Source organism: Neophocaena asiaeorientalis, unplaced genomic scaffold (assembly GCF_003031525.2).
Source record: "Neophocaena asiaeorientalis asiaeorientalis breed wild unplaced genomic scaffold, Neophocaena_asiaeorientalis_V1.1 scaffold62, whole genome shotgun sequence".
Taxonomy (NCBI): domain Eukaryota; kingdom Metazoa; phylum Chordata; class Mammalia; order Artiodactyla; family Phocoenidae; genus Neophocaena; species Neophocaena asiaeorientalis.
In genome coordinates this window covers 4,002,724-4,030,238 of record NW_020175191.1, presented here as the reverse complement: position 1 = coordinate 4,030,238, position 27,515 = coordinate 4,002,724, and the positions used below count along the sequence as shown (strand labels likewise).

General features: G+C 43.2%; 1 protein-coding gene across 1 annotated transcript; it reads left to right on the top strand.

The window, feature by feature from the left end:
• Positions 1-18,533: 18,533 nt before the first annotated feature.
• On the top strand, positions 18,534-21,620 carry NHLH2 (nescient helix-loop-helix 2). The gene is made up of 2 exons (XM_024764942.1): positions 18,534-19,384; positions 21,150-21,620. The coding sequence occupies exon 2, from the start codon at positions 21,158-21,160 to the stop codon at positions 21,563-21,565; it is 408 nt and encodes a 135-aa protein (XP_024620710.1). The 5' UTR covers positions 18,534-19,384; positions 21,150-21,157; the 3' UTR covers positions 21,566-21,620.
• Positions 21,621-27,515: the final 5,895 nt, after the last annotated feature.

Genomic DNA, 27,515 nt, shown 5'->3' with positions numbered 1-27,515 from the left:
AGTTCCACTGTCAATTATCAACATTAATCTCCTGATTTTGAAAACTATAGTATAATTATGTCCTGTTCTTACAAAATATACACCAAAGTATTGAGGAATAAAGGAACACAATCTGTTACTCATTCTCAAATGTTTTAAAAAAGAAATATTACGTGAGTGTGTATATATATATGTATATACCTATATACACCTACATATCATCTATATATCTATATCTATCTATCATTTATGTAGAGAGAGGGTGCAAACAAAGTTCTATTGGTCACCTTTACAGGTAGATAGGACACTACCCTATTAGCAACCCTATCTGAAAATTGGGAAATAAAAAATTTAAACATTTCTACTAGTCTTATATTAGTGATGCAAAGGTCATTTGTTGAATGTTTTCTTTAGAAGGTACCCTCCAGGTATTTGCTCACACATCACAATCAGTAAAAAATCGATTTTTTTTCTTCTAGTTTTATTGAGATGTAATTGAAACCAGCACTATATAAGTTTAAGGTGTACAGCATGATTAGATTTGACTTACATACCTCATGAAATGATTACCATAATAAGTTTAGCAAACATCCGTCATCTCATTTAGATACAAAATAAAAGAAAAAGAAAAAAATGTGTTTCCTTGTGATGAGAGCTCTTAGGATTTACTCTCTTAACTTTCACATATAACATAGAGCAGTGTTAATTATATTAATTGTTGTAATTTACATCCCTAATACTTATTTTTCTTATAACTGGAAGCTTATACCTTTTGACCACCACTAGCCATTTACCATCCCACCTCTGGTAACTGCAAATCTGATCTCTCTTTCTATGAGTTTATTTGTTTTTAAGGTATAATTGACCTACAACACTGTTAATTCCTGGTGCACGACGTAGTGATTTGACATTTCTATACATTACAAAATGATCACCTTGATGAATCTAGTTACCATCTGTCACCATACAAAGATATTACATTATTATTGACTGCATTCCTCACTCTGTACATTTCACCCCTGTGACTCATTTATTTTGTAACTGGAATTTTGTACTTGTTAATCTCCATCTATTTCACTCAGCCCCCTAACACCTTCTTCTCTGGCAACCACCTGTTTGTTCTCTGCATCTATGACTCTATTTCTGTTCTGTTCTATTTGTTCGTTTGTTTTGTTTCTTAGATTCCACATATAAGTGAAATAATACAGTATTTGTCTTTGTCTGTCTGTCTTATTTCACTCAGCAAAATGCCCTCTAGGTCCATCCGTGTTGCTGCAAATTGCAAAATTTCATTACTTTTTTATGACTGAGTAGTGTTCCATTGTATATTTATACCAGTTTGCCTTTAACCATTCATCTGTTGATAGACACTTAGGTTGTTTCCATATCTTGGCTATTGTAAATAATACTGCAATGAACATAGGGGTTCATAGTAAAAAATTGTTTAAACACACTCCCCTACGTGTGTTTGTTGGTTTATTTACAAATAACATACAGTACTAATGTACTGATAGGGAACGCATGAATCGTAAATAAATCATATTTTTAAATAATACACATTTTGTTTATTGAGAAGAGAAAAGCCCTTTTTTCTTTTTTAAAATTAATTGATGGGGCTTCCCTGGTGGCGCAGTGGTTGATAAAAAAAAAAAAAAAAAAAAAAAAAAAATTAAAAAAAAAATTAATTGATTAGTTAAGTAATTAATTTATTATTATTGAAGTATAGTTGCTCTACAGTATTATTTATATAAGTTACAGGTGTACAATATAGTGATTCACAAGTTTTAAAGGTTATACTCCATTTATAGTTATTATAAAATATTGGCTATACTCCCTGTGTTGTACAATATATCCTTGTAGTTTATTTTATACCTGATAGTTTGTACCTTTTACTCCCCTACCCCTTAACTGCCCCTCCCCCCACTGATAACCTCTAGTTTGTCCTCTTTATTCATGTCTCTGCTTCTTTTTTGTTATATTCAATAGTTTGTGGTATTTTTTAGATTCCACATATAAGTGACATCATACAGTGTTTGTCTTCCTCTCTCTGACTTATTTCACTTAGCATAATGTCCTCCAAGTCCAACCATGTTGCTGCAAATGGCAAAATTTCTTTCTTTTTTATGGCTGAGAAGTATTCCACTATATATATACCTATACCAAACCTTCTTTATCCATCATCTATTGATGATTGCTTCCATATCTTGGCTACTGTAAATAACATTGCTATGAACATTGGGGTGCATGTATCTTTTCAAATTAGCGTTTTCATTTTTTTCAGTTACATACCAAGGAGTGGAATTGCTGGATCATGTGGTAGTTCTAGTTTTTTGAGAAACCTTCATACTGTTTTCCATAGTGGCTGCACCAATTTACACTCCCACCAACAGTGCACAAGGGTTCCCTTTTCTCCACATCTCCGCCAACATTTGTTATTTGTGGTCTTTTTGATGATAGCCATTCTGACAGGACTTTTTAATCCCACTGAAATTAACAAATGATAAATGGAGAGAGCAATGTTATTGAAGATGTTTATTTACTTTTTAAATCTTGGCTTCACACATTGTGATTCGGCAATTCAAAGTGCTGTTTCCAAGCTTAGTCTACCCTGATTCTTCATTTTGAAGACGACCACAGTGAAAAAGATATCTCACAACATGTGTAGCTCCAAATAGGAGAGGTGTATCATTGCCTGCGCATACTGGCTTTCACTGAAATTTGGCTATAGTGAAATTCCATTCATCTCTGCTATAAACCACTTCTTCTTGCACACCAGTCAGAAGGCATTGAATTTTATTATTTACAACTTCTGGATTTAAAACCCATTGAAAGCCCTTGTTTTGGAAAAAATTTTAAGAGAAATAGTTTCTAAATTATTTTTTAAAGTACAGATATGAGTTTTTTAATAGGTGACACACATTTTTTTCTGGTGACAAAATCAAATGTTCATCCTTCAAAATAACTACTCAAAAGCACCTGTTGCTTTTGAAACATTGTTACTTTCTCACTTTTTGTTACTTTGAATGAGCAGATTGTCTGTTTATTTTTTTGAAAATATATGCTTGGATATAAACTACTTCCTGTCATAAATTGTCATAGAAAGTCAGTAAATTTGAAGCACTTCTCTTTTGGTAAAAGAAAAATGTTAAATTCCATCTCTAAGTTCACAACTCTTCAAAGTAATTTTTCATGAGTTCACCAGTACATTTCTATGAGGTATAAACAATTTTCCTGGTCACTCCTCATCTCATAAAACGTACTGTAGGACTTCCCTGGTGGTCCAGTGGTTAGGACTCTGCACTTCCACTGCAGGGGGTACGGGTTCCATTCTTGGTCAGGGAACTAAGATCCTGCATGCCACACTGTGCAGGAAAAAAAAAAAATGTCCTGTAAAGGTTCTTCAATGTTTTACTGTTCTTGCTTTAATGAAACCAGCCACACCAGTGATGTCTTATAGCACCTGGAGTACAACGCATTGCAGTTCACTGAGAGCAAAATATCAAGTGAGGTTTCCACTGCTAGCCCCTCCTTGCACAGAGTATACAAGTGGCTTGTGGCCACCAGACACCCATATAGTGAGGTCATCACTGTTGGTCTGTGTGTTAAGAAATAGTAAGACTTATTTATTTCAATTTAGTTAAAACTTAAATATATGGTTCTAATATTTTATTCATGTACCCCAAAGGATTAACTTGCACTTCCCCTGGGGTACACATAACTCCTCTTTAGGGACCACTGACTTAAAGAATATATTCCAATTCATCTTTTCTTCCTTTCAGTGCTGTATCCACCATACTGTTGCATCATTTCCCCATAGTGTTGCTTTTCCATCATTAAGTTCGAACTGCACACAGCTGTCCATTCCCTAATGTCTTCCATGTATTTCAGTGCTTTCCCTCTCTGGACCTCAAGACTTACAGATCTACCCAGAAAAGTATGAAATGGAACATCATTTTATTTTCCAAAATTGATGCTAATTAAGATATAAGCATAAATATTGACTATAATTGTAACATATTGGAAACAACCTAAATGGCCATATGTAGGAGAGTACAGGACGTTACACAATACAGTACCATGCGATTATGAAAGAGAATGCAGAAGATCTCTATGAATGGAACTAGAGTGACTTCCAGGATATGATGGCAGAGACTCTGTTTTCTTGTTTGTCCCCAGTTCCTAGCTCAGAGCCAGGCAGGTAGTAAGTAGTCAATAAATATTTTTTAAATCAATAAATAAAATCAGGCAATATCAAGCAGCCAGAATACAGTCCCAATTCTGGAAGAAGACACAAAGGTCTCTGAGCAGCAAATAGCAGTCACAAAGTCTAAGTGGGCGATGTCTTTAGGGAGGCAGAGTGGCCTTCATGGCTTCACCTAAACAGTGATGTGAAGAATGAAGCATCTGATTAGAAGATGCAGGACATGCCAGGCCCAGAGAAGTAATAGGTGGAGTAAAGGCAAGAGAGAGAACCATCAGTGACAACAACGACAAAGCGGACCTAGAGGCATCAAGTGGGTCTGTTAGAGACTCCCTGGTAATGCAGCATGGACGCTGACATAGGTCTATTCCAGGAATCCCTTGAGCATCAGCTGTAGTACAATGTGATGCATAACTGTGTCTGTAGTGATCACCCTCGTCATCACATTCACTTCTTTATTGTCTATATGCCCCCTCCTTTGACAACAGACATGAGGCCTCTTAGTCATTAAGAAAAATTAAATCATACTTCATATGGTTCATTAAGCAAACAAATTTCCATCAAAAACTTTTAGCAAAATTGGTAAAATCAAAAACTTGGCCAATCTCTATTATGAAATTTTAAAATATAAAATTGCCTCTGGAAGGGCAAAGCTTCTGTCATTCTGGAAAATGAACAGAAACTCTTTTTTCCCGTGGTACTACCAGTGTTACAAGCTGCCATGGCTCCTGGTCAGGGGAGATGCAAGGAGAGGGGAAGGGTGCTGGGGGAGGGAGGCATCTAGGGAAAGCAGAGTAAAAGGAAAGCTGGTGTGGCAAGGTGGAGGCTGAGAACATAGGAGCTAGGACAGCTCTTCTGGCCCACCTCGGCCCTGGAAAATGTCTGTGAGGGCCCTGAGGGCCCTGGGGCCCCTGGGGCACAGACCCACCCCAGCCCACAGGCTCCACTTCCTAGGTTGATTGGGCCTCCAGCCTCCACCCAGGTGCCTCAGATGCCTTCTCACCAGGCAGCTCTTTGTGCAGCTGAGGCCCCTGGGCCTCCAGCCCTGTCATCCTTGCCCTCTGCTCTAGCTCCAAGCCTGCTTTGTGTTCAAGCCTCCCCTACTCTCAGCCCGAACTTCTCTGTGCTTCCTCTTCTCTAATTTGACCTCCCATTGCTCCCCCCACACACACACAGCTCCCAGACATTTTCAGTGAGTCTTCAGAAACCCCTGCTCTGGGTTAGGCCTATGCAAGCCACATTTCCCACCTGTCTTGGCCTTAAGCGAAACCTAAGGACATTGCTTCCCCTGGGGCTCTCTCTCAGGAAGGTGGCTGATTCTCCACACCTTCCAGACCTTCAAGTCATCCTCATTTGCCAAGGCTGCCTCTGCACCACTCTCTTCTACCCTCAGGTAAATATCCCTACTCCGCTGAGTCTGACATCACTGTGCTTTACCATCTTCTGCCCCTCTCATCTCTATCGCTTAGCAACCTTTTGCCGTTTCCCCAAATGCACTGAAACTGATCAGACTCACAATCTCCCTGTTCATCCCCTGGTGACTTCAGTTTCCATGTGCACAGCCGGGCCAGCTCCCAGCCTAACTCTTCATTGACCTCCTCAAGGTCACCACCAGTCTTCTCTGGCCACTTCTCCCATGGAACCCAGAGTCTTTCCTGGAGTTCTGCTCTCTGGCCACAGTGCACTCCTTCCCGTTTTCCTGCTAAACCTTCTCTTCAATCCCAGAGCAACTTCCATTCTGAGGTTCCTCTGGTTTCTCTCAGTCTGTTGGGACCTACTTCCCTTTCTTCCTTTCATCCTGGACCCAGGAGAATCTGGGTCCAGCTTTCACCACTGAAACTGCTGTAGTGAAGATGGCCAGTGCCCTTGACATTGCCAGATCCGAGGGACAATGTTCATTCTTTCTTTTCCGGAATTCTCTGCTACACATGACACCAGAGTCACTCCCTCCTTCTTGAAATACTTAATCCTTTGGCTTTGGAATCTCACCCTCTCCTGCTTGTTTTTGTACCTCTTGGAACAATTCTTTGCTGTTCTCTATGGACTTCTCTTTCCTGCCCCTGTTGTAAATGTTGCTGATGCTTCAGGGACTGCCCTTGGTTCTTGACAGGAGCAGTGGGCTGTTCACAGGAGCAGGGTTTGTTTACTTAGGTGTCCAATTCCCTGATTGCACGCTCATCGTGTGTGAAGCACAGTGACTGCTCCTTTCCATACCAGCTGCACAAATGCTGATATTCCACAGGGCCCTGTACTTGCCCCCTACTCTTTAACCATGCACACTTCTCTGGGTCATGTCATTCACATCTCATGGTTTCAGCTATCACACATGAACTGAAGATTATTTCCAGCCCAAGCTGCTCTCTAAAATCCAGGTCTTGTGACCCAACTGCCCTACAGAAATTTTCACCTGGATTTTCCATTGGTCCCTCAAACTCATTATGCTCAAAATGAAACTCGTCACTGAAGATACACGCACCCCAATGTCCAGAGCAGCATTATTCACCATAGCAAAGACACGGAAGCAACCTAAATGTCCACTGACAGATGAATGGATAAAGAGGATGCGGTGCAGATATACAATGGAACATTTCTCAGCCATAAAAAAGAATGAAATAATGCCATTTGCAGCAACATGGATGGACCTAGAGATTATCATACTAAGTGAGGTAAGTCAGAGAAAGACAAATACCATATGGTATCACTTATATGTGGAATCTAAAAAAAAAAAAAGACACAAATGAACTTATTTCAAAACCAGAAAGAGACTCACAGACATAAAAAACAAACTTATGGTTACCAAAGGGGAAAGCGGGGGTGGGTGGGAGGGATAAATTAAGAGGTTGGGATTAACATATACACACCACTATACATAAACTAGATAACAAGGACCAACTGTATAACATAGGGAACTCTACTCAGTATTTTGTAACAACCTATAAGTTATAGGAAGAGAATCTGAAGAAATTATCTATCTGAATCATGTGTTGCATGCCTGAAACTAACATATTAAAAATCAACTATACTTCAATTAAAAAAATAAAACAAAATACAAACACCCCCTCCCCGCCCCAAACTCGTTATCTGCCTGTAAATCTTTTCTCCTTTTGATTGTCTCCAACCCGTTTCAAGGTAGAGATTTGAGCTCCATCCATGGTCTTACATCCAATTAGTCAAGTCCTGCTATCACCATGGACATATTCTTTGTAGCCATCCCCTCTTCTCTACCCTAACTCAAGCCTCTGTCATCTCTCAGCTAGATCAGTCCAGCAATTTCCCAGCAGGTCTTCTTCCTCCAGCCTGCTTTTGTGCTGCCGACACAAAGGTAATATAATTCAGATCTTGTCTCCTGTTTAATCTCTTCTAAGTTATGTAACATGTCTACTTAACTCTCTAGGTTAATCTCCCTCTACCACCTGCCTTATACTTTTCAAATGAGTAGCATTTGTTTTTCCTCTGCTTAGAATAGCTCCCTTATTCCCTCATTGCCTAAGTAACTCCTACTCAACCTTTAAGACTCAGATTTTTTGTTCGTTTCTCTAAGAAGCTGTCTCTGCTGTGTACCATTCCTCTTCGTTCCTTTTCCCCTTCCCCCAGAGCTGGATTAGTTCTCTCTCTTCTGATCTCCCATAATGTATTGTGCAAACTCTCTCTTGGCACTTGGTGCATGATATGTAAATATTCCTTTTACGCGTCTGTCTCTCTCATAGGACTAAGTTCCTTAAAGGCAGGAATTATATCTTATTCGTCTTTAACTCTGATGCCTTGTATAGTATTTGCCTCACTTTATCACTAAATAAATATTTGTTTTTGAACCTAAATAAGCTAAACAAGGATAAATTTATGCATTAGAGGGGTGATGTGGAGGGAGAAGAGGCCATGGTGATACACATCCTGCTGTGGCTTCTGTGGTCCTGTGGCTGCCCCAATGCATTGGCTTCTGCTGAATCAGCTGCAAGGCACTGGAGAGCAGAAATGACCACCACAGTTCGTGCCAGTGAGTGTATGTCTGCCTGAAAAAGTTCCTCAGCCCTCCCCTGACTCTCAGGCCGCTGGTCATTATCCCTTATGACCACCTACCCACCCAGACCCTGCCCCTGCTCCACTTTGCTTGTGCTGTTTCCTTTGATGCAAAAGGCCACTTTTGTCTCTGATGACTGCAATGCTCCCCAGTGCCAAGGCTCAGCCCAAGTGGAATGTCTCCATGTACCTCTTTCCAAGACTCCCTCAATTTGTATTTAACTCCCTTTCTCTACAATCAAGTGGATGTTATCATCAACATGATACAATTTAGTTAATCTATAGTATCTTGGATAGAATTCTATTTTTTTTCACATGGCTGTCATAACTGACCCAGTTCCTTCGGTGAAAGATAAGGCTTCTTGAAAGTAGGGGACCATGTGTTCATGGTACTTATTCAACAATTACAAAATTTGCCTAAGTACAAGACATCAGGCCTATACCAGGAGTTGGGAGGAATAGCAACTGAGATACAAGTTCCATCCTCAGTGGACTCAGAGTCTAGTGCAGTGTCTTTTAAGTAAGGGTGTGTGCAAGCCGGGGAGAAGAACAAGAAGACCTGCTAAAATCTAGGGAGAAAATATTATAATTTCTAACAGTTCTAATTTCTCTTTCTAATGTTCTAACAAACTTTTTATCTAAAAAAAGAAATTAAGGGCTTCCCTGGTGGCGCAGTCGTTGAGAGTCCGCCTGCCGATGCAGGGGACACGGGTTCGTGCCCCGGTCTCGGAAGATCCCACATGACGCGGAGTGGCTGGGCCCGTGAGCCATGGCCGCTGAGCCTGCGCGTCCGGAGCCTGTGCTCCGCAACGAGAGAGGCCACAACAGTGAGAGGCCCGCGAACTGCAAAAAAAGAAATTAAGCTTTACTAATATGTAATATGAGGATTGATCCTGGTTCCCTCAATTGATATTTATGTCTTATAATCATATGTCATTCATGGTATACGAGGATCCTCAGGGAAGAGTGGGAGGTCTCAAACTTACAGGGATTGACAGTGGAGACCTCTGTCATTTAATCACTTTCAGTGTACTGTGATGTACTGTAGTTTGATATGCTTGGTTAAGAGGATTTGCAATTATATTATCTAGCTTTAAGAAAATTAACCCTCACAAAGAGGCAAGCGGCTTAAAAATAATTCATTTAAAGACGTCATAAAGTAAACATAATACTAATAATGCAGGCACGAACAAACAAGAAAATGGCAGCTGTCACTCTGTCCACTGCTAAAATGAACCCTTCATCAGCCACATTTCAATAAAAAACAATGTTGGTCTAAACAGATCCAATAAGAACATGTCCCCAAATTCTAAATTATCAAGAATGTTAATTAATTCACAATGAAATTCAACCTATGTGTATCTTTTACCTTGAGATATAGCTAACGATAGTTCAATGCTATCATAATAACCAAGATTTTAAAATATTGAGCCTGAAGTTTCACTTCTGCTTAAGATGTAAAAAGTTGCAGAGAATGTCGTTCCCATCCTGACAATGAGAAAAATCCAGATAAAAAACAAAATCTTAAGTTTTATTGAGGGCTTCCCTGGTGGTGCAGTGGTTGAGAATCTGCCTGCCGAGGCAAGGGACACAGGTTCGATCCCTGGTCTGGGAAGATACCACATGCCGCGGAGCAGCTAAGCCCATGCACCTCAGCTACTGAGCCTGTTCTCTAGAGCCCGCGAGCCACAACTACTGAGCCTGAGTGCTGCAACCACTGAAGGCTGTGTGCCTAGAGCCCATGCTCCTCAACAAGAGAAGCCACCATAATGAGAAGCCTGCGCACCGCAACAAAGAGTAGCCCCCGCTCGCCGCAACTACAGAAACCCCACGTTCAGCAACGAAGACCCAACACAGCCAAAAAAAAAAAAAAAAGTTTTATTGAACCTATCAGAAAGCTGAGGTCACAAGACAATAGAACAACTTGAGTTCCAAAGAGAGACAAACCCTTCTAAGGAGAGACAGGAGACACAAACTCTCTCACCTATGGCAGAGCACATGAGAATAAGGTACAGTCTATGACACAAGTAGGGAAGAAGAAATAGCTACAATTCTAGGGAACTGCCAAAGACCAAGTGTGGGCTAGTGTGTCAGTCCAGAATAGTGAGAGCCCCAATGCAAGGGAGTTCATACTGTTCACAGACTCTTATTTTTGGACCTCTATTGAGTGCTCATAAAAAGACTAGAGATAGAACATGTATACAGAAGGTAACTGACAGGTGTGAGGGTCAGGCACAAAACACCATGCACTTCCCCAGTCTCTTCTTGCATGTGAAGCAAAAGCTGTAAGCTTCTGGGGGAGAAGCAGCAAAGATTGTTGCCCGAGGCACAGAAAAAGATGCGTTGTGGGAGGAAGGAAGGGCATAAGAAAAGAGTATCTCTAGGGGAGAAGCACAAAGCCATGTTGAGCCCCAAATCCTAAACTAATATCACATAGAGGTTTCCTACCGCTGGGAGAGGGGAAGCAAACTCCTGCCCAACATCGACCGTAAATACGAGGAAGAACTTGGTTGCCATAGGCAGGAGGAGCAGGAACGCAGAGAGGGGACCTTGCACCTGAGGCTCAAGTACATAGGCTCCCCCCTTAGACTGGAGTAGAACAACAGGGAAATTCTTTTATCCCCAATGGAAGTAACAAAGCACCATCTGTCTAAAGCTGGGGATGGGGCAAGCACATGGTGAGAGATCTTCTCTGTGATGCAGGCATGCAGGAAAGGCATGGTGGAGCAAAAATCCTGAGAAAAGCCGCTGGCGTAACAGTTCCCACCCTAAGCACAAGGCAAAGACAGCCCACCACTAGGAGAATTTGAAGTCTGTGGGGTACTGATGGGAAGCATAGCATCAATAAAACTCAAACCCAGCTCAACTGTTGGCTAGATTGACTTTCCTGACTCAACCCTCCACATGCCTAAGAGAAGAAGAGTAATGCTCATTTCCTGGCATAAATAGTATTTATTTTACTCTCTCCTGTGCTACATGTAATGTCTGGTATTTACTCAAAAATATCACACACACAAACACACGCACATACACCCTGCTGTCAAGAGACAATGCAATCAACAGGAGAAAACTCAGGTAACACCCAAATGTTGGACCTACCAGACAGTGACTTTACAGCAACTATGATTCATATCTAAAAAGATATAGTGGAAAAGGTAAACAACATGCATAAATAGATGGGGAATTTCAGGGAAGATGGAACTGCTTGAAATGAAAAACCCAATACTGGAGATGAAGAATGTCTTCAACATGTTCATCAGTAGACTGAACCAGCTGAGAGAATCAGTTAACTTGAAGATCTGTCAATAGAAATTATCCAAACGACAATCCAAAGAGAAAGAAGAATAAAACAATGACAGTAACAGCAAGAGAACAGAGCATCCAAGAGAGCTAGAACAGTATTAAACATTATAACATACTTGAAATTGGAGTTCCCAGGAGGATAAGAGAAAGACAATGTGGCAGAAAAGTTATTTGAAAAACTAATGGCCAAAAATTTTCCAAAAATAATGAATGACAGTAAATCACTGATCCAAGGAGCCCAGACAACCTCACAGAGGATATATGCCAAACAAACAAACAGAAACACCTTACACACACCTAGATACATCATAATCAACGTGCTGAAAACCTAAAATCAAGAGAAAATTTCAGCAGCTGGGGGATAAGAGGGAGGAACACATTATATACAGAAAAACAAAGATAAGAATTAAGACTTCTTATCAAAAACTATGCAACCAGAAAGAAATGAAGTACATCTTTAAGGTACTGAAAGAAAAAATTAAAAAACAACTACCAGCTTAGAATTTTATATCTAAAGCAAATATTTCAAAAACAAAAGGAACATAAAGACATTTTCAGAAAAATAATAGGTGAGAAAATTCAGTGCCAACTGACCTGCTCTGTAATCAACAGTAAAGAGTGTTCTCCAGGCAGAAGAAACATGTTACCAGATAGAAACTTGTATCTACACAATTATGTAAAGAGTTCTGGAAACAGTAAAATGAGTAATTTGTTTTTTGCCTGCACTGTGGGGCTTACAGGTTCTTAGTTCCCAGATGGGATCAAACCCTTGCCCCCTACAGTGGAAGCAGGGAGTTACAATAATAAATACTAGCGAGGATGCAGGACACCTGCAGTGTTGCTGATGAAAATGCAGATGATACAACTACTTTGTAAAACAGTTTGTCAGTTGCTTATAAAGTTAAGCAAATACCATACATGCCAACAATCTTACCTCTAGTTATTTACCCAGGAGAACTGTATACTTATGCCCTCATATATACCTGTATGTGCATAGTTATACCAGATTTATTAGCTATATTCTTAGTATCTAACTGGAAACAACTCAGATGTCTATTAACTTGTGAACGGATAAACAAACTGTATTATATCCATACCGTGGACTACTACACAGTATGAAAGAAGAAGGAACAACTGATACAACAATATGGATGAATCTCAAAAATATTATGCTAAGCAAAAGGTGTCAGGCTCAAAAGTTTACATGCTGTATAATTCCGTTTTTATGACCTTCTGGAAAAGGCAAAACTACAGGAACAGAAATCAGATTAGCGGTTGTCTGAGGCTAGGTGTGGAAAAAGGGATTGGCTACTAAGGGGTACAGGGAACTTTTGGGGGTGATGGAAATGCCCTATATTTTTATTGTGATGTTATATGAATGTATACATTTGTCAAATTCATAGAAGTGAACATCTAGGAAGGGTGAAGTTTACTCTATAAAAACTATACTTAAATGAACTGATTTTAAAAATCAAGCATCCAAAAGCTGAATGCAAATCTCTTGAGTTTTCCAGCGATGTTTAAAAGCACGCCATACTTTGCGGGCTCAGCGGCCATGGCTCACGGGCCCAGCTGCTCTGCGGCATGTGGGATCTTCCCGGACTGGGGCACGAACCCATGTGCCCTGAATTGGCAGGTGGACTCTCAACTGCTGCGCCACCAGGGAAGCCCAAGGTCTAGTACTTTTGAATATTTCACTAAATATAATGAAAAATGTTTAGAAGCCTCTTTTGAGGTTTCTTACTTTATAGCAAAAGCCAAACACTCTGCTGGAAATGGCAAAACCAATAAGGTGACAAACTAAAGTGCATTCCCCTGTCAGCAAATCCCACTGACAGATGCTTGAGAAACATTGCTGAAGATGTGAAGAAACAAGTATTAGACCAATTTATATGGTGTTGGAAGTTTGCTATTTAGTTGGATGAAAGAACAGCAGCTATTTCTAACATGCTTCAGCTCATGGTACTTTACAGATTCTGTTTCAATAATGAAATACATGAAAAACTTCTCTTTTTAAGAGGGCATTAAAGGTAAAGTGTATGGGAGAAGATACACTTACAACCGAAATGATCTTTAATAAAAAACTGATTCATGGAAAAACTGTGGAGGTGTAACCACTGAGAAAATGACTGCTTTAATTCAAATAAATATAGGGTCTGGGGCCAAAGATTCTATCACAAACAAAATTGATTCACTAAATAATTCCACTGCAAGAATTTTCCATAAGGAGGTTGGAACAGAAGGGTACAGGATGTAGCCATGTAGTTAGTTTTAGAAATATGAGTCCTTTAAAGTATGGGTGAATCTTTGCAATATAGAAAATTGGAAGAGAGCATATATTCTACTGCCCCACAAGGTGGTATGCTGGCTAGCACCAGCTAGAGACCTGCACGCCGCAACTACAGAGCCGTGTGCTCTGGAGCCAGCGCATGGCAACTAGAGAGAAGCCCATGCCCGGCAACGAAAGATCCCGCATGCTGTAACTAAGACACAGGCAGCCAATCAATCAATATTAAAAAGAAAGATTAACGTTCCAAATTTATTTTTCTTTGATGATAAAGGGCTGTAATGGCATGCTACCAGCAGATTAAAAATAAACTCACGCTCAATGTGTCTCTTTAAGTCAAATATATATTTTTAAAGGAGTTAAATGATAGCTTAAAAAAAAAGAAGTTTGTGCTGTGGAGAATGCATTTTGAAAAGAAATATTTGGACATTTTTCTATCGTTACGTCATTTTTTGCCACTGAAATAATGGAAATATGCCACATATTAAAATCTCTTGTATCTGAACACTTAAAACACTTGGAAATAGAAATTTCCAAACTGTTAAAGACTTTTTCCAAATAAAGAGTGTCAGGGCTTTGAACCCATTTGTTAAAAAGAATAATTCACATTAGAAAGAAAATTGCTAACCAAATTTCAAAAATATTTGGCATATTTGATAGATAAGATAGAAAAATGAGAATCATAATTTAGTACAATCAATGATGATCTTCTATTTGGATCTTTTTTTTTTTTTTTGCGGTACGCGGGCCTCTCACCTCCCATTGCGGAGCACAGGCTCCGGACGCGCAGGCTCAGCGGCCATGGCTCACGGGCCCAGCCGCTCCGCGGCATGTGGGATCTTCCCGGACCGGGGCACGAACCCGTGTCCCCTGCACTGGCAGGCGGACTCTCAACCACTGTGCCACCAGGGAAACCCTGGATCTTTGAATCTTTGTATTACATCTTTTTCTGCCATATTAACCATTAATAAATAAATTGAGCTTAAAACCAGACCATCAAATCATGTTATCTCAAAGGATTAACCAATAACTGTAGTAAAGTAAAGCTTATTGCTCTTTACAAAAACTATATATTACCAATAATATCTTGTGCTGCTAAGAGGTTTTTGTATGATAATAAATAAAATTATTTTATAAATACTGCTAATTTTATGTTCATCGCCCTTTTAAAATGTCTTTTTGCATATGCTTTATAATTACAGAATATGCTACTACAATAGTACATGTATAAAGTTTGTTAATAATGAACGTACATACACTGGATATGTATGCTGAACATTTTTACTGATGGAGTGCAAAATTTAAGAAAATAGATTAGAAATAGCTGTCTAGTTGAATTAACAAATGATTATAAAGCCTCTGTAGTCCGACAGTGTCTGGCACAGTACGAGACTCACAGGAAGTATTCAAAACTTACTGTGACTCTCTGACCCCCTCTGAATGAAAAATGTGGTAATTTATATATGTTTTGTGTATATATATACTTCTCCCTCAAAATACGCATTTCATTTGGTGAGTAATTCTTCTGCCTGAGTATATTTGCGTAGAAAACCATGACCATAGAAGCAGTAGTGCATAGTGGTTGCAGTTTCTGAATTTCGACCACCTGAGTCTAAACCTTGGCCTTATAATTTATTAACTATGTGACCTTGAATAGACTACTTCTCTGTGTCCCAGTTTCCTTGTATGCAACAGGGCCTACCTCATGGCTTTATGGTGAAGATAAATGAGTTAATATGTGTGAAGTCCCTTGACCTATGTTTGACATATGGAAAGTACTCACTCTAGGCTACTTGCCAGATATATACATATCTATCTATCTATTTATATACATACACACACAGTTACACACACACACACACACACACACACACACTGGATATGTGTATATTTTGTGTAATTTCATTTACATTTCCTGTTCTCAGTATGTATTTATTTATATATATTTATATTGAATAATAAGAATGTTATTAACAATATTAATAGCCCACACTTATCTGGCATGACTAAATATTATATATTTAAATATATTATACATAAATATATATATATAAACTAAAGACTAAATAAACTAGGCATTTGTTTAAGCACTTTAAATGGATTATCTTGCTCATCTTTGGAAAAATATATAACATAACATACTTTTGTTATTCCCATTTTACAGATAGAAAACTGAGGTCCAGAAAAGTTAAGTAACTCACTTAAGTTCACACAGCTGGCATATGATAGAGTCAGGAAGTCTGGCTTTTTCTACTTCCCCACTGATTTAATAATATTATTTACTATTAGGAGTAATAGTTCATAATCTTTTTATTTGCCTGGTGCTTAGTATTTTATAAAATACTTTCATATACATTGAGATTCATAACCAGCCTGTGAAGTGAGTTGGGCAGGATTATTATCCTCACTACTACAGGAGAGAAAACTGGTACAACTGAAACCATGGGTGTCTTTTGGAGGAAGTGTTTCTGTGTTACAAACATCCTGGGTGCCTCTGTACCCAGGGAGTCATTTACCATAAATGTACTGAGTCCTTATAACATGTCAAACTCGGACAGGGGTGCTAGCGATATGAGCCACAGTCCTCCCCAGAAGCATCACAGCCTAGTGGGAGACCAAGGTATGGAAACCAAGAATCACAGCACACAATGTAGTCTCTAAGGGAGATATGAAAAGAGTGCTTATGGAGCACGGAAGAAGGGACCATCTGAGCTGGGGAGGTCTTAGAAAAGGCAAGGGTGGGGCCTTTCCTGGAAGAAAGAATGCGTGTGTGTGAGTGTGAACCCATGTTTGTGACCATGACCGTGTGTCTAGGTGGATCTGAGTGTGGACCTGTTTACATGGTCTTACTCATAGGTTAATTTATGCACATGCAGGCTGTTAAGTGTGAAAGCAGAAAGCCTGAACGTAAAAGAAAGTGTGCTTGGATTCACATATGCCATAGCGGAATCTGCCCTGCCCTGGATGGTCTCCCCATTTCTCCTTCCTCCCCCTAACACCGGGGTAACCAGTTGCTTGCCACTCTACCAGTTGCCTCGTGAGCTACGGTGATTAGACCCACCAGGTTTTCAATCTGTCAGTCTGAATGTGTAGTGGTCTAATAGAGCCCACCAGCTTGTGTAATTGGGGGTGAAGAGTACAAGTATCTGTGGGTGTATATCTGTTTGTATACTTCTGGCTCTGTGTGAATGCTTAGCGTTGACTGCTCCTAGCCAGACTGGGAGAACCTCCCCTCTCCCTTCATCTTCACTATCTCGGGAGTTCATACACTCACCTGTTTCCATTGCCATCCAAATGTGGCTGGCTTCTGCCTTCACTTAAATGTCCTGGGATATGTAAATATACTTCTGTGCCAGGACTGGACAGAGGCAAGGCTGGAAAATGCTGGTGCCCATTATCTGTGGAGGCACTCCGTGCTCTCCCCCGTTCTGGTCCAGGACTCTCCCACAGGATGACAAATGTGTGCAAAGGCAAAGAGGAACGGTGACAGCCATGAGGAAACCAGAGTGTCACTCCTAGGGGTGAGCTGGTCAACCCCCTCCCCTGATGGTAAAACCCATTTTTAAGGCAAAATTGATCAAGGAGGGAAAGCGAGGACTTTTCTCTCCGCAAGTGCTACCTCAGGGACTGGGGAAGTTGCGGGGTAAGGCTGCAATACTCTTTATTTCTTTTAAACTTGCACAATCAAAAAAGCTAAAATGATTACAAATAATATGCAATTGATGGTGACTAACAGTATCTCTATAAAGTGGCCAAATAGTTGAACTAGATTTTCCCTTTTGGCATAAGGCATATAAATTCAGGGCTGTGGGGTCATGTAAGGCAAAGGTATTATGTGCGGGAATGCACCGATGATTTGTGAGTGTTTATGTCCTGGCCCAATGCACTGCCACACAGCTAAATATTCTCATGTTAAGATAAGCAAGAATGAACTGTGATAATCAACACAAGTAGCATGCCATATTTTAAGTTTAATGAATGAGTGGGTGAAGAGAAAAACAAACATATTCAGAAAAGTAGAATGGTCTCATATATTGATCCTTGAAATTACAATACCTGGATTCTGTTCTCAATTTCAGCAATGACTTAATCTATTGAAAGGTTCTTATCATATATGGGAAAATTAGTCCAGTGGCAGGATATCTCTCAAAAATATGAATATGCTTAATCAAGCCTTGTTGAAGTGTCTTTTTAAATGTAAATGATTACAAATAAACGTTAGCTGTTGCATATCTGAATATATTTATTGTAGCACCATATATAGTATATATTTCCATGTTCTGGACACAAGCATTATCCTAAACTTTAAGGGAAGATATTGGTTTTATAATGTGCCAGGATAATTTTTCCATAGTCAATATGTTGTTTATTTGCACTTAAATATTGCATCAATAATCTGAAAAAGAGAAATAACCTGATTATGGCTAGAGATTCTGATTAGAGGCTAAGGTTTCTATCATGGACTGCTTTCAACTGTTATATTTTATGGCACAGATTCAGTGGGAATCTGATCTGCTAAAATATTTGGGCTGTGAAAACTCCCACACTGTGACAGATGTCAAGTCCAATTAAGTGACTCATGTCCAGGTTTCTGTCCAATAGGATTTCCCATTAAATATCAATTTAGGGAAAAAAATTCCATCCCCCTTCTTAAGCCTTTATCTCTTCCACCATCTCCAGGCTGAATCAATTGGTACCAGGAGAGCCAAGAAGCCACACACTCATCTCTGCCTCTTTGCTCTGGCTCTCCCACCCTCTCGCGTCTTTCTCCGCTTCCCTGTCACTGTTACTCCGGGAGACGTTCACTTTTCACCAACCTTTCTCCAAACATCTCCAAGCCACTGACTATATATATTTTGCTACAAGGTAAAGAAAGGAGGGGGTGGGGGTGGGAGATGTAACCAAGCCTTGAAAGACTTTGAAACTGGAAATATGTGTCTGTTTATACAACATACAAGTAAATGAGGGAAGAGGAAGAGGCAAGCTAAGCCCCGAGTTACAGTATTGTGTTCCTGGGAACTGGGGAGACATCAGCTGAACAAAGCCTTATCTCAAAAAAAAAAAAGAGAGAATTACTTCTGAGCAAGATTGCATCTCTGCCTTGCACTTCCCAGTTTCTGCTCAGTCGTATTAAGGGAAGGAAAGGCGTTCTACAGGAGTGGAATCTTATCTTAACCATCTTTCTTATTGATTCTTCCGCTATTAGAAAGTGGAGGAATCAGCCCTTTGATGTGATTGTGTTTATCTCTGCATCTCTTTTGTTATTTATAGAGACCTAGAAGAGGAAAAGAGGCACGAGACTTTTCAACACATCGTTTAAAAAAAAACAACAACGAATTTCCCGAAACGTTTCAGAACAATTAAAAGGAAAAGCCGTTTTTGATCTATCAACTAAGTGGACAATCATTCATATCGTCCACATCCTGAGATATTATCGTCCCTCGCTGTGGACACCAGCGAGATGACAGCTGCTTTTTCATTTTTGAATGTAATAAATATTTGCTGCTTCTAATATATTTCGGAATTTCTCCCTGCTATTCCCTGGGATTTTAATTCTAAAAGATTGGAGAAAAGATTATCGAAAAGGCTTTTACAAGGTAAGCCTCCTTTAAATGATTTTTTTTCCAGCTTGGAACTAAGTTAGATGATTCATATCGCATTTATAGATGTGTTTCAGTGAATGGCTGAAAAAAACAAAATGCATACACGACATGCTATTTACGAATATTTTTAAAAGATATCTGGAGAAGAATTTAACCTGCTTCGAGGGCAAGCCGGGAACTTTTTATGCGAACTACAACTATGTTGTGATTTATTGTGATTTTCCATTGCTCGCCTATTCATTTATACCCTTTCAAGGCGAAGGTGTAGCTGCAAGTTGTTCTCCTTATAAACGTATCCGTGAAAAGCCCACAGGGAGTCACATGTATTTCACTTGGAGCATTTGTTTTTATTTTGCCTTAGAGGACTTGTTTTCCTCACAGGGAAATGAAAGCTGCCTTGGAGCCAAATTCGCTCCTAAGCAAGTGCGGTGCTGGGAGCGGAGAGCACAGCCCCCGCTTTTGTCTGGGAGCAAACGCTGCCGCACGTCGCCGACTCGATCTCTCTTCCAGCGAGCATCCCTCCAGCGGCACACTAGGGCCCGGGGTTCGCAGCCTGGTCCTCCCTCCCGGTGCCCGCGATCGGTGCGCTTAGCCCCCGCAGGTGCCTCCCCGCCTGCCGGACCCTTTCTCGAAGCCCGAATTTCCTCGAAGCCCCACGGCTGGGAGCGGCCCCCTCCCCGGAGGGGCGCGATCGGGGCTGGTCCTCCAGGCGTCCGGGAGGAGCCGGGCAAGGAGGCCTTTCTAGGATCGCATCCTTAGAGAAAGGCTGAGGATGGGCTAGCTCGGCTCCCGACTCCGGGCCCCAGAGCACCAAACTTTGCGGGCGGGGATGCAGCTCGGGCCGGGGCAGCAGGCGCGGCGACCGTCTTTCCCCGGCCCTTCCCTTCCCTCCCCAGCCTCTCCTTCCGCAGCCACCCGGCCGCCGACCTATTCCCGGGAGGTGGTCGGCAGACTGCGGGCGCATTGTCTTATCCCACGTCGCCGTGTCCCTAGGTCCCCGATGTGTGTGGCTGTCTGCGTGACAGATGGTGCTTCGGGAGCCTGCGAGGGCATGAGAGTCCATTTGCTGTTGAAAGGAGCCTCCACGTTTGTTTAGTCATCTATTATTTCGGAGAAGCGCGAGGGGTACGGGGAAGCCTTCCCGCTCCGGGACGCCTGCTCTCCGTCCGCGCTCGGGGCTGGGTTCCTCTGGAGTCCCGGCCGCCCCGCGCCCCAGACCCGCGCGCAGCCCGCGGGCGCCCAGTTCTCCGGCTGCTTCGCCCCAGGCCCTCGGGGCGGGAAGCGCGCTCCGCGTCTCCCCGCCCCCCCGCAAACCCCAGATGGATTCGTCGTTCGGATTCATTCGTTTGTCAGGGTCGGAGAAGAAGTAAGGGAGGCGGAATGGCCGAGTTGTATTTAGCCGAAGGAGGCACAAAACCCAGGAGCGGCCTCGCAGGCCTGCGGTCGTTCCCCGGAGCAGGCCCGCAGGCCGGTGTGGGTCTCCTGCAGGCCTCGGTGTCAGGTCCAGGATGCGGCCTGGGCCAAGGAGAGGCCTCGCTGGCTCCTGAGCCGGGCGGTGGCGCAGGGCTCGGCTCTCGGGCCTGCCTGCCTCGGCGCGCTCCCTCCCCGCGGGGTCCGCTCCTCGGAGCTCGCCGTCCTGCCGTGGGGAGGCGGCCCGGGCCGCGCGGAGGCCCGGCAGGCTAGGCCCTCGCCCGCTCTCGCTCCTATCCAAAGAAGACCCCCATTCCTTTTATTGATCGCTTTTCTGACTCCCCCTCAGCCTCCAAAATGATGCTGAGTCCAGACCAAGCCGCCGACTCGGACCACCCCAGTTCGGCGCCCTCGGACCCGGAGTCGCTGGGTGGCGCGGACGCCAAGGTGCTGGGCAGCGTGTCGGACCTGGAGCCGGTGGAGGAGGCCGAAGGCGACGGCAAGGGCGGCAGCCGGGCCGCGCTCTACCCGCACCCGCAGCAGCTGAGCCGCGAGGAGAAGCGCCGCCGCCGGCGAGCCACGGCCAAGTACCGCTCGGCCCACGCCACCCGCGAGCGCATCCGCGTGGAGGCCTTCAACCTGGCCTTCGCCGAGCTCCGCAAACTGCTGCCCACGCTGCCCCCGGACAAGAAGCTGTCCAAGATCGAGATCCTGCGCCTGGCCATCTGCTACATCTCCTATCTCAACCACGTCCTGGATGTGTAGGGCCGGGGTCGCGGCGCGGGGCCGCCTGGCCGGGAGTGGGTGAAACGCGGCCAACCCGGGCGGCCGCCGCGGCGATGGAGGAGGAAGCGGTGGCGCAGCGGGACGGCCGCCGCCACGGCCTTGGACCGGGTAGGAGGCTCGCACCGTGTTCTCTCCTGTCGGCAGGGCGACTCTGGAAGGTTTCCGACTCCAGAAGGGTGGGGTTGTCTGACGAGCCCTGGGGCTTGTAGGGAGCATTTTCCAGGCAAGGCGAACCTCCTGGAGGCACCGAGATGAGTGGCCTCCAGGCCTCCCCTCCACGTGTTAGGATCCCTTTAGGGGTTGTTGCTTTAGCTCACTGGAGACTGAGTTCTCCTACATTCATCTCCCACAGATCTTCATGTTTTGAAAGAATGAGGGCAGAAGCTCAGAGTCTGGGCTTCTAACTTTAGACTATCTGGATTTTTTCTAACTGACAAATCACCAAACATCATGAGGGGAGGGGAGGGAATCTCCTCCAGGGCAGAGATTCAAGACACAGAAAGGTGGAACCGGAAACTTTCTGATCCGTTGTGAAAAGAAAGATTATATTAGAATCCAAGTAAAACAGACAAGCCTAGAACATATGGTAAGGTTAAAAAGATACATTGAGAACAAACAGATATTGTGGGAAGATTTGAGTTTGGTGAGATTTTTAACCCCAAGGTCTGACGCTAATGTAGACAGGAATATCCATATTTAAATGGAAAATTTAATATCTGATTGCTTTTTCAGGCGAAGTGCCCCTTTATATATCCAAAAGCATCTATTTGTGACCTTAAACATGTGGACCTATAGGTGCAGTTAGAAAAGACAACCTATTTTTATTTATGTTAGAACGAGTAGAGTATTTTTTTCAAGACACTTATTTTTCAGAGTGGTGATAATTTTACTTTGGACACTCTGTGCCAATTTATTTATAGTCAAGTGTTTACACTTTCTCCTGTGGAATAATTATGTCTAACTTTTTACGTGTTTGTTGAGATTATACTGTGGTCTTTCTTTTTGCTCTAATTATATCGCACTTGTATAACAAATTTCCCACATCTCCCTGTTTCTAAGCATATTTTATATATTAAGATGTTTGTTCCCGAAAGGTTCTTTTGTTGTGAGATCAGCAACACTAGCACTTCACTGTTATAGTTTTTTAAAAAAAGTAAGCGTTGTTATCCTTATCTGTAGTTATGTCTGAAAAGTACTTTGCAAACCGTTTATAAGGAGAGTAGCTTCTTTGTGTGTGTGTGTGTGTGTGGTTTGTGTGTGGGATGATTTTAGGAAATTAAGTTATTTTCCTAAAAAAAAAAAAAAAATTCAGAACTACTTTCCTCTGTGACAACCAAAAAGAAAAGTCTATAACCTGAAAATGTTTCATGTTCTCAGCTGTGAAACTCTTAAAACAAGGAGTGTATTTTAGAGACAAGGGAAAAAAAAAAAACAACCACATCTGCTATCCAAAGAATTTAGTCTTTTTCAGGGTTTTTTTGTGTCTCTGTTGCTTTATATAATGCAATATTTTGTAGTGAAAATAGATATAATCTGGTTTCTATCTGACGAGTTTTTCATATCTCATGAATGGTGCGCTGTTTTGCATATAAATAAAGGTATCAAATAAAGTCATCTCCTTTATTTTAAGCATACTGTCTAAAAATAATGAACATACTGGCTGAGCAAGAAATATCTTAATGGACTCAATTCCTCAGAAAGGAGGTAAAATTAGAAAACAACAACAACAAAACCAAATCTTGACATGTACTGAGATATTTGATGCTCTTCCTAAAGTTGGACGCTGATCAGTCTATAAATGGATGCCCCACATATGATGGTGACAGAAATCATGTTTCTCTCAATGAAGAAAAAAGATTATCAGTGTTTATATAAAAACATTGCTTGAAGCATAGATTCTTTTGCTTTAAAAGCAAATTCAGTAACTAACCCAATCTCTTCAAATTAGAGTTGGGAAACTGGGGTCCAAAGAGTTTATATGCCCTGCACTAAGTCCCATGGCTACCTAATGAAAATGAGAAGACCCCAAGACGATGATTCTAAGTCCTCATGGCGCTTATCAAGAACAAGGTGCATTTCACTATTGTACTATAGCACTCAGACATCTAATCAGGACATAGATTTAGGACATGACATCTGCAAGCAGGAAAAGACAACTAAACCCTGGACCAACCTGGAGATATGAAGAATGTTATCTACAAAAGCCTCTACTTAATATAAAAATGTGGAATACTCTGTCTATAAGCAGAAGACACGAATAACTTAAAGACTATATATATGTGTATATGTACACACACATACAGAGAATATTATCAACTGTGAGTCCATATCACACCAAATCTCTGGTTGCAAAGTAAAAAACGCAACTATGTGAATGCTCGGTTTTATAGCTATAAAATATCTGGGATTCTGAACATCTTTCACCTTTTCTTGTAGTCAGGTTCACAGATACCTGATCAGGGAGACTTCATTCTCTTCTTCAGCTGAGGAGAGCACTTCCTAGGACATGAAAAATAATGGTGGCTTCTTTGGCCTTGTATCCGGACCAAGTTGTGGTCCCTGCAGCAGTGGTTAGTTCCTCGGCCTGCACACACACTACCTTTGGACTGAGTGTTTGCAGGTCTCCCTTCCCGCCTCAAGGAGTGTGGTGAGGTAGCTACTCCGCGTCCTAACAGCACTTCTCTGTTGTAGGGCAGAGAAATCGGCCCTGCTCCTTTGCCAAGGAAACGAAGTCAACATCTAGCCTCCCTTTTCTGGTTTATGAGCCCAACTTCCAACTGACCAACACAGTTCTCCCTCTGACACCTAGGAGGAGCCTATTAACTCCCCTCTCTAGACTAGGTCCCTTGCCCTTGGAGTTGGACGTAGGGCAGACGTGGACAAAGGGCAACATCCCTTCCCAGGTACACAGCCCACAGGATCTCAGGAGAGGATCTTTGCAAAGTCACTTCAAATCCGAGGCTTGTGAGCAGCCCCCAGAAAGAAGGGCAACGCTGTGGCCCTCTGCTGGACCAGAGGGTGACTGGCTGCTCCCTAGCACGCGGCAGGGACTCTGAGTACTCAGCCATACGTAAGGGAGTAGAGTCTTCTCTGAATAATGATGATGGCGATCACTCAGTCTGACATTCAGCAAATATTTATTGAGGACCTACTGTGTACCAGGCATTGTTCTAGGTGCTAAAAATAGAGCAACAGATGAGACAAAGTCTACTGGAGAAGAGCAGTACACTGAGGACAATAAATAGTAGTTAACTTCAGGTATTGCTCAAGGCTATGAAGAAAAAAGCAAGGTAAGGCAATAGAGAATGTCAGCTGAGGGTGCTGGTGGAGGGTATTATTTTAGACAGAGCTGTCAGGAAAGGCCTCTCTGAGGAGGAAAACCTCTGAGTAGCCACCTAGCTCTGCCTAACCGGCAGCCTCCACAATTGCTGCTCCTCGTGCCCTTTCTTCTAGCATCCTGTTAACCTGACCTGTGCTCAGGCCACCAACACAGCTCTTGGGGATCACTCACCATTCCCCACTGGCAGCAGCCTCACCCTTCACTCCCAGCTTGCTCCCTCTGTAGGCAGACCTGGGACCACAGTTCCTCCAACTGCTCCTCACCCCTTTTGCTCTCTGTCCCCACTGCCCAGCAACTCACCAGGGCATTGCTGCTCCCCCAGAAAACTCAGCCCCACCTGGCCCAGCTGATAAGGACACCTGGGCTGCATATTTCTATGCCCAAATGTCCCCTCACATCTGCCACTGTTCGGAGACATCCAGAGAAAAGGGGCAAAGGCTCTGGGCAAGGGCTTTCCTGGTGGCGCAGTGGTTGAGAGTCCGCCTGCCGATCCAGGGGACGCGGGTTCGTTCGTGTCCCGGTCCGTGAAGATCCCACATGCCGCGGAGCGGCTGGGCCCATGAGCCATGGCCACTGAGCCTGCGTGTCTGGAGCCTGTGCTCCGCAACGGGAGAGGCCACAACAGTGAGAGGCCCGCGTGCCGCAAAAAAAAAAAAAAGCTGTGGGCAAAAAAACCCCAAACAAAAAACCCACAAAAAAACCCTTCCCTTGCATGGGGAAGAGAACGGGAGGAGCAGCGGCAGAGGGCGTGGGTGGTGGGATGCAACGGGAAGGGAAGAGCAGCCTGAGGTCAGGGGAAATGGGTGCAGAAAGAAATGAGGCTGAGTGGAGGTGGAGGGCTGGGGCCGGGAATGCCTGCTTCCCACATGAACCCTGTTCCTGGGGCTTCCTCCAGTGGCCCTGCCCCTTGAACAAGCATTGCCTGATGCTATGATGAGGTTAGTAGACAGAGCCGACCTCTGTAACACTGGGATTTATCCAGTTCCCATCGCTGCTGTCTGTTTCTGGATGCCTGTCTTCCTCCCATGGAGGTTCAGGGCAGCAGGAGTTAGGGGAGTGGGGACAGCTAATGTGAACGTGTGCACAGCTGATACACTTTTTCTGGGCTTAGAAGGGCTATCTCATTCAGTACTGGTAGTGGTAGAAATATTAATAGCTAACATGTATTGAGTGTATACTATGTGCTTACCGAGTTAAGTGCTTTGCAGGCATGATCTCATTTAACTCACAACAACCCAGTGCAGTAGGTACTTTTGTCTCCATTTAACATATGAGGAACTTGAGGCTTAGAGAAATAAAATAACTTGCCCAGGGTCACAAAGTCATGTTTGTCAGTTCATCAAAACCCCTGCTCTTACCCATCATACTCCATGGCTTTCCTTTGCCAGAGGGACGGCGGGGCCATGCACATACCCCCACCCTTAGCTCCTGCACCCCATCTCTCCACCCATGTGATCAGGGGAAGCTTCAGATCAGACATACCAAAGGAGTGCAGGATCTGCAGTGCACGCACCAGCTACCAAACCAAGGGGCCACGTGGAGGCTAAGGCTGAGCCTCTGTTCCGCTTGCCGGGTCAAGCATGTGCCCTGACTTGGGGCTGAACTCTTGGGAAGATACTGCGGGCTAGTGGCAGTCCTGAATCAGCCCCTCCTGCAGGAGTCTGGCGCTGACACTGTCCATGGTACTACTCTTCACCACCACACGGGTGAGCCTGACTCCTCAGCTTCCCCCATCCACACGCCTCTGCACATCAAGGCCCATCCTCACACTGCACATCATCCCTTGCCTGGACATTTTTCTTGACTCTTCAATGCCTATAAAAAAATAAAACTCCAATTCTTTCTCTGGGCACAGAAATCTTTCGCAACCTTGTTTCAGATCCTCTCTAGCAACACCTTCAGCCACTTTCCCTGAAGTTGTGTTCCTGCCAAATTCGGATTTCCTCACTTCCCTGGAGATGCCTGTCCTTTGTAACCTCCACTTGTTTTCTCTCTGCCTAGAATGCTCTCCTCCAACTTCATTTTTGCCCAGAAAATTCCAATGATGCCATTGTCACCCAACTCAAGTGTAACCACTTTACAAAACTTTCCTCAATTTCTTTGGGCAGCGTGAGCTGCTCTGCTCTCTGAATCCCAGGTACAATCGTCATTATGCCAGAATTTATCTTTCTCCCATCCCTGTGTTTGAGACCTAAAACTCTGGGGCCAGGTTCAGACCCTGGCTCCAACTTACTCTAAATGTATGATGTTGGGCTTCTCTGGTGGCGCAGTGGTTGAGAGTCCGCCTGCCGATGCAGAGGACACGGGGTCGTGCCCCGGTCCGGGAGGATCCCACATGCCGCGGAGCGGCTGGGCCCGTGAGCCATGGCCGCTGAGCCTGCGCGTCCGGAGCCTGTGCTCCGCAACGGGAGAGGCCACAACGGTGAGAGGCCCGCGTACCGCCAAAAAAAAAAAAAAAAAAAGTGTGATGTTGAACATGTGACTGTATTTCCTTCCTTTTCAAATGTGTGGGATGGGACAATGCATGCACCTTTCTCAAATGCTGCTGTGAGGCTTCCATGGGATAAGGCAGAGTGTTTCCAGAGTAGG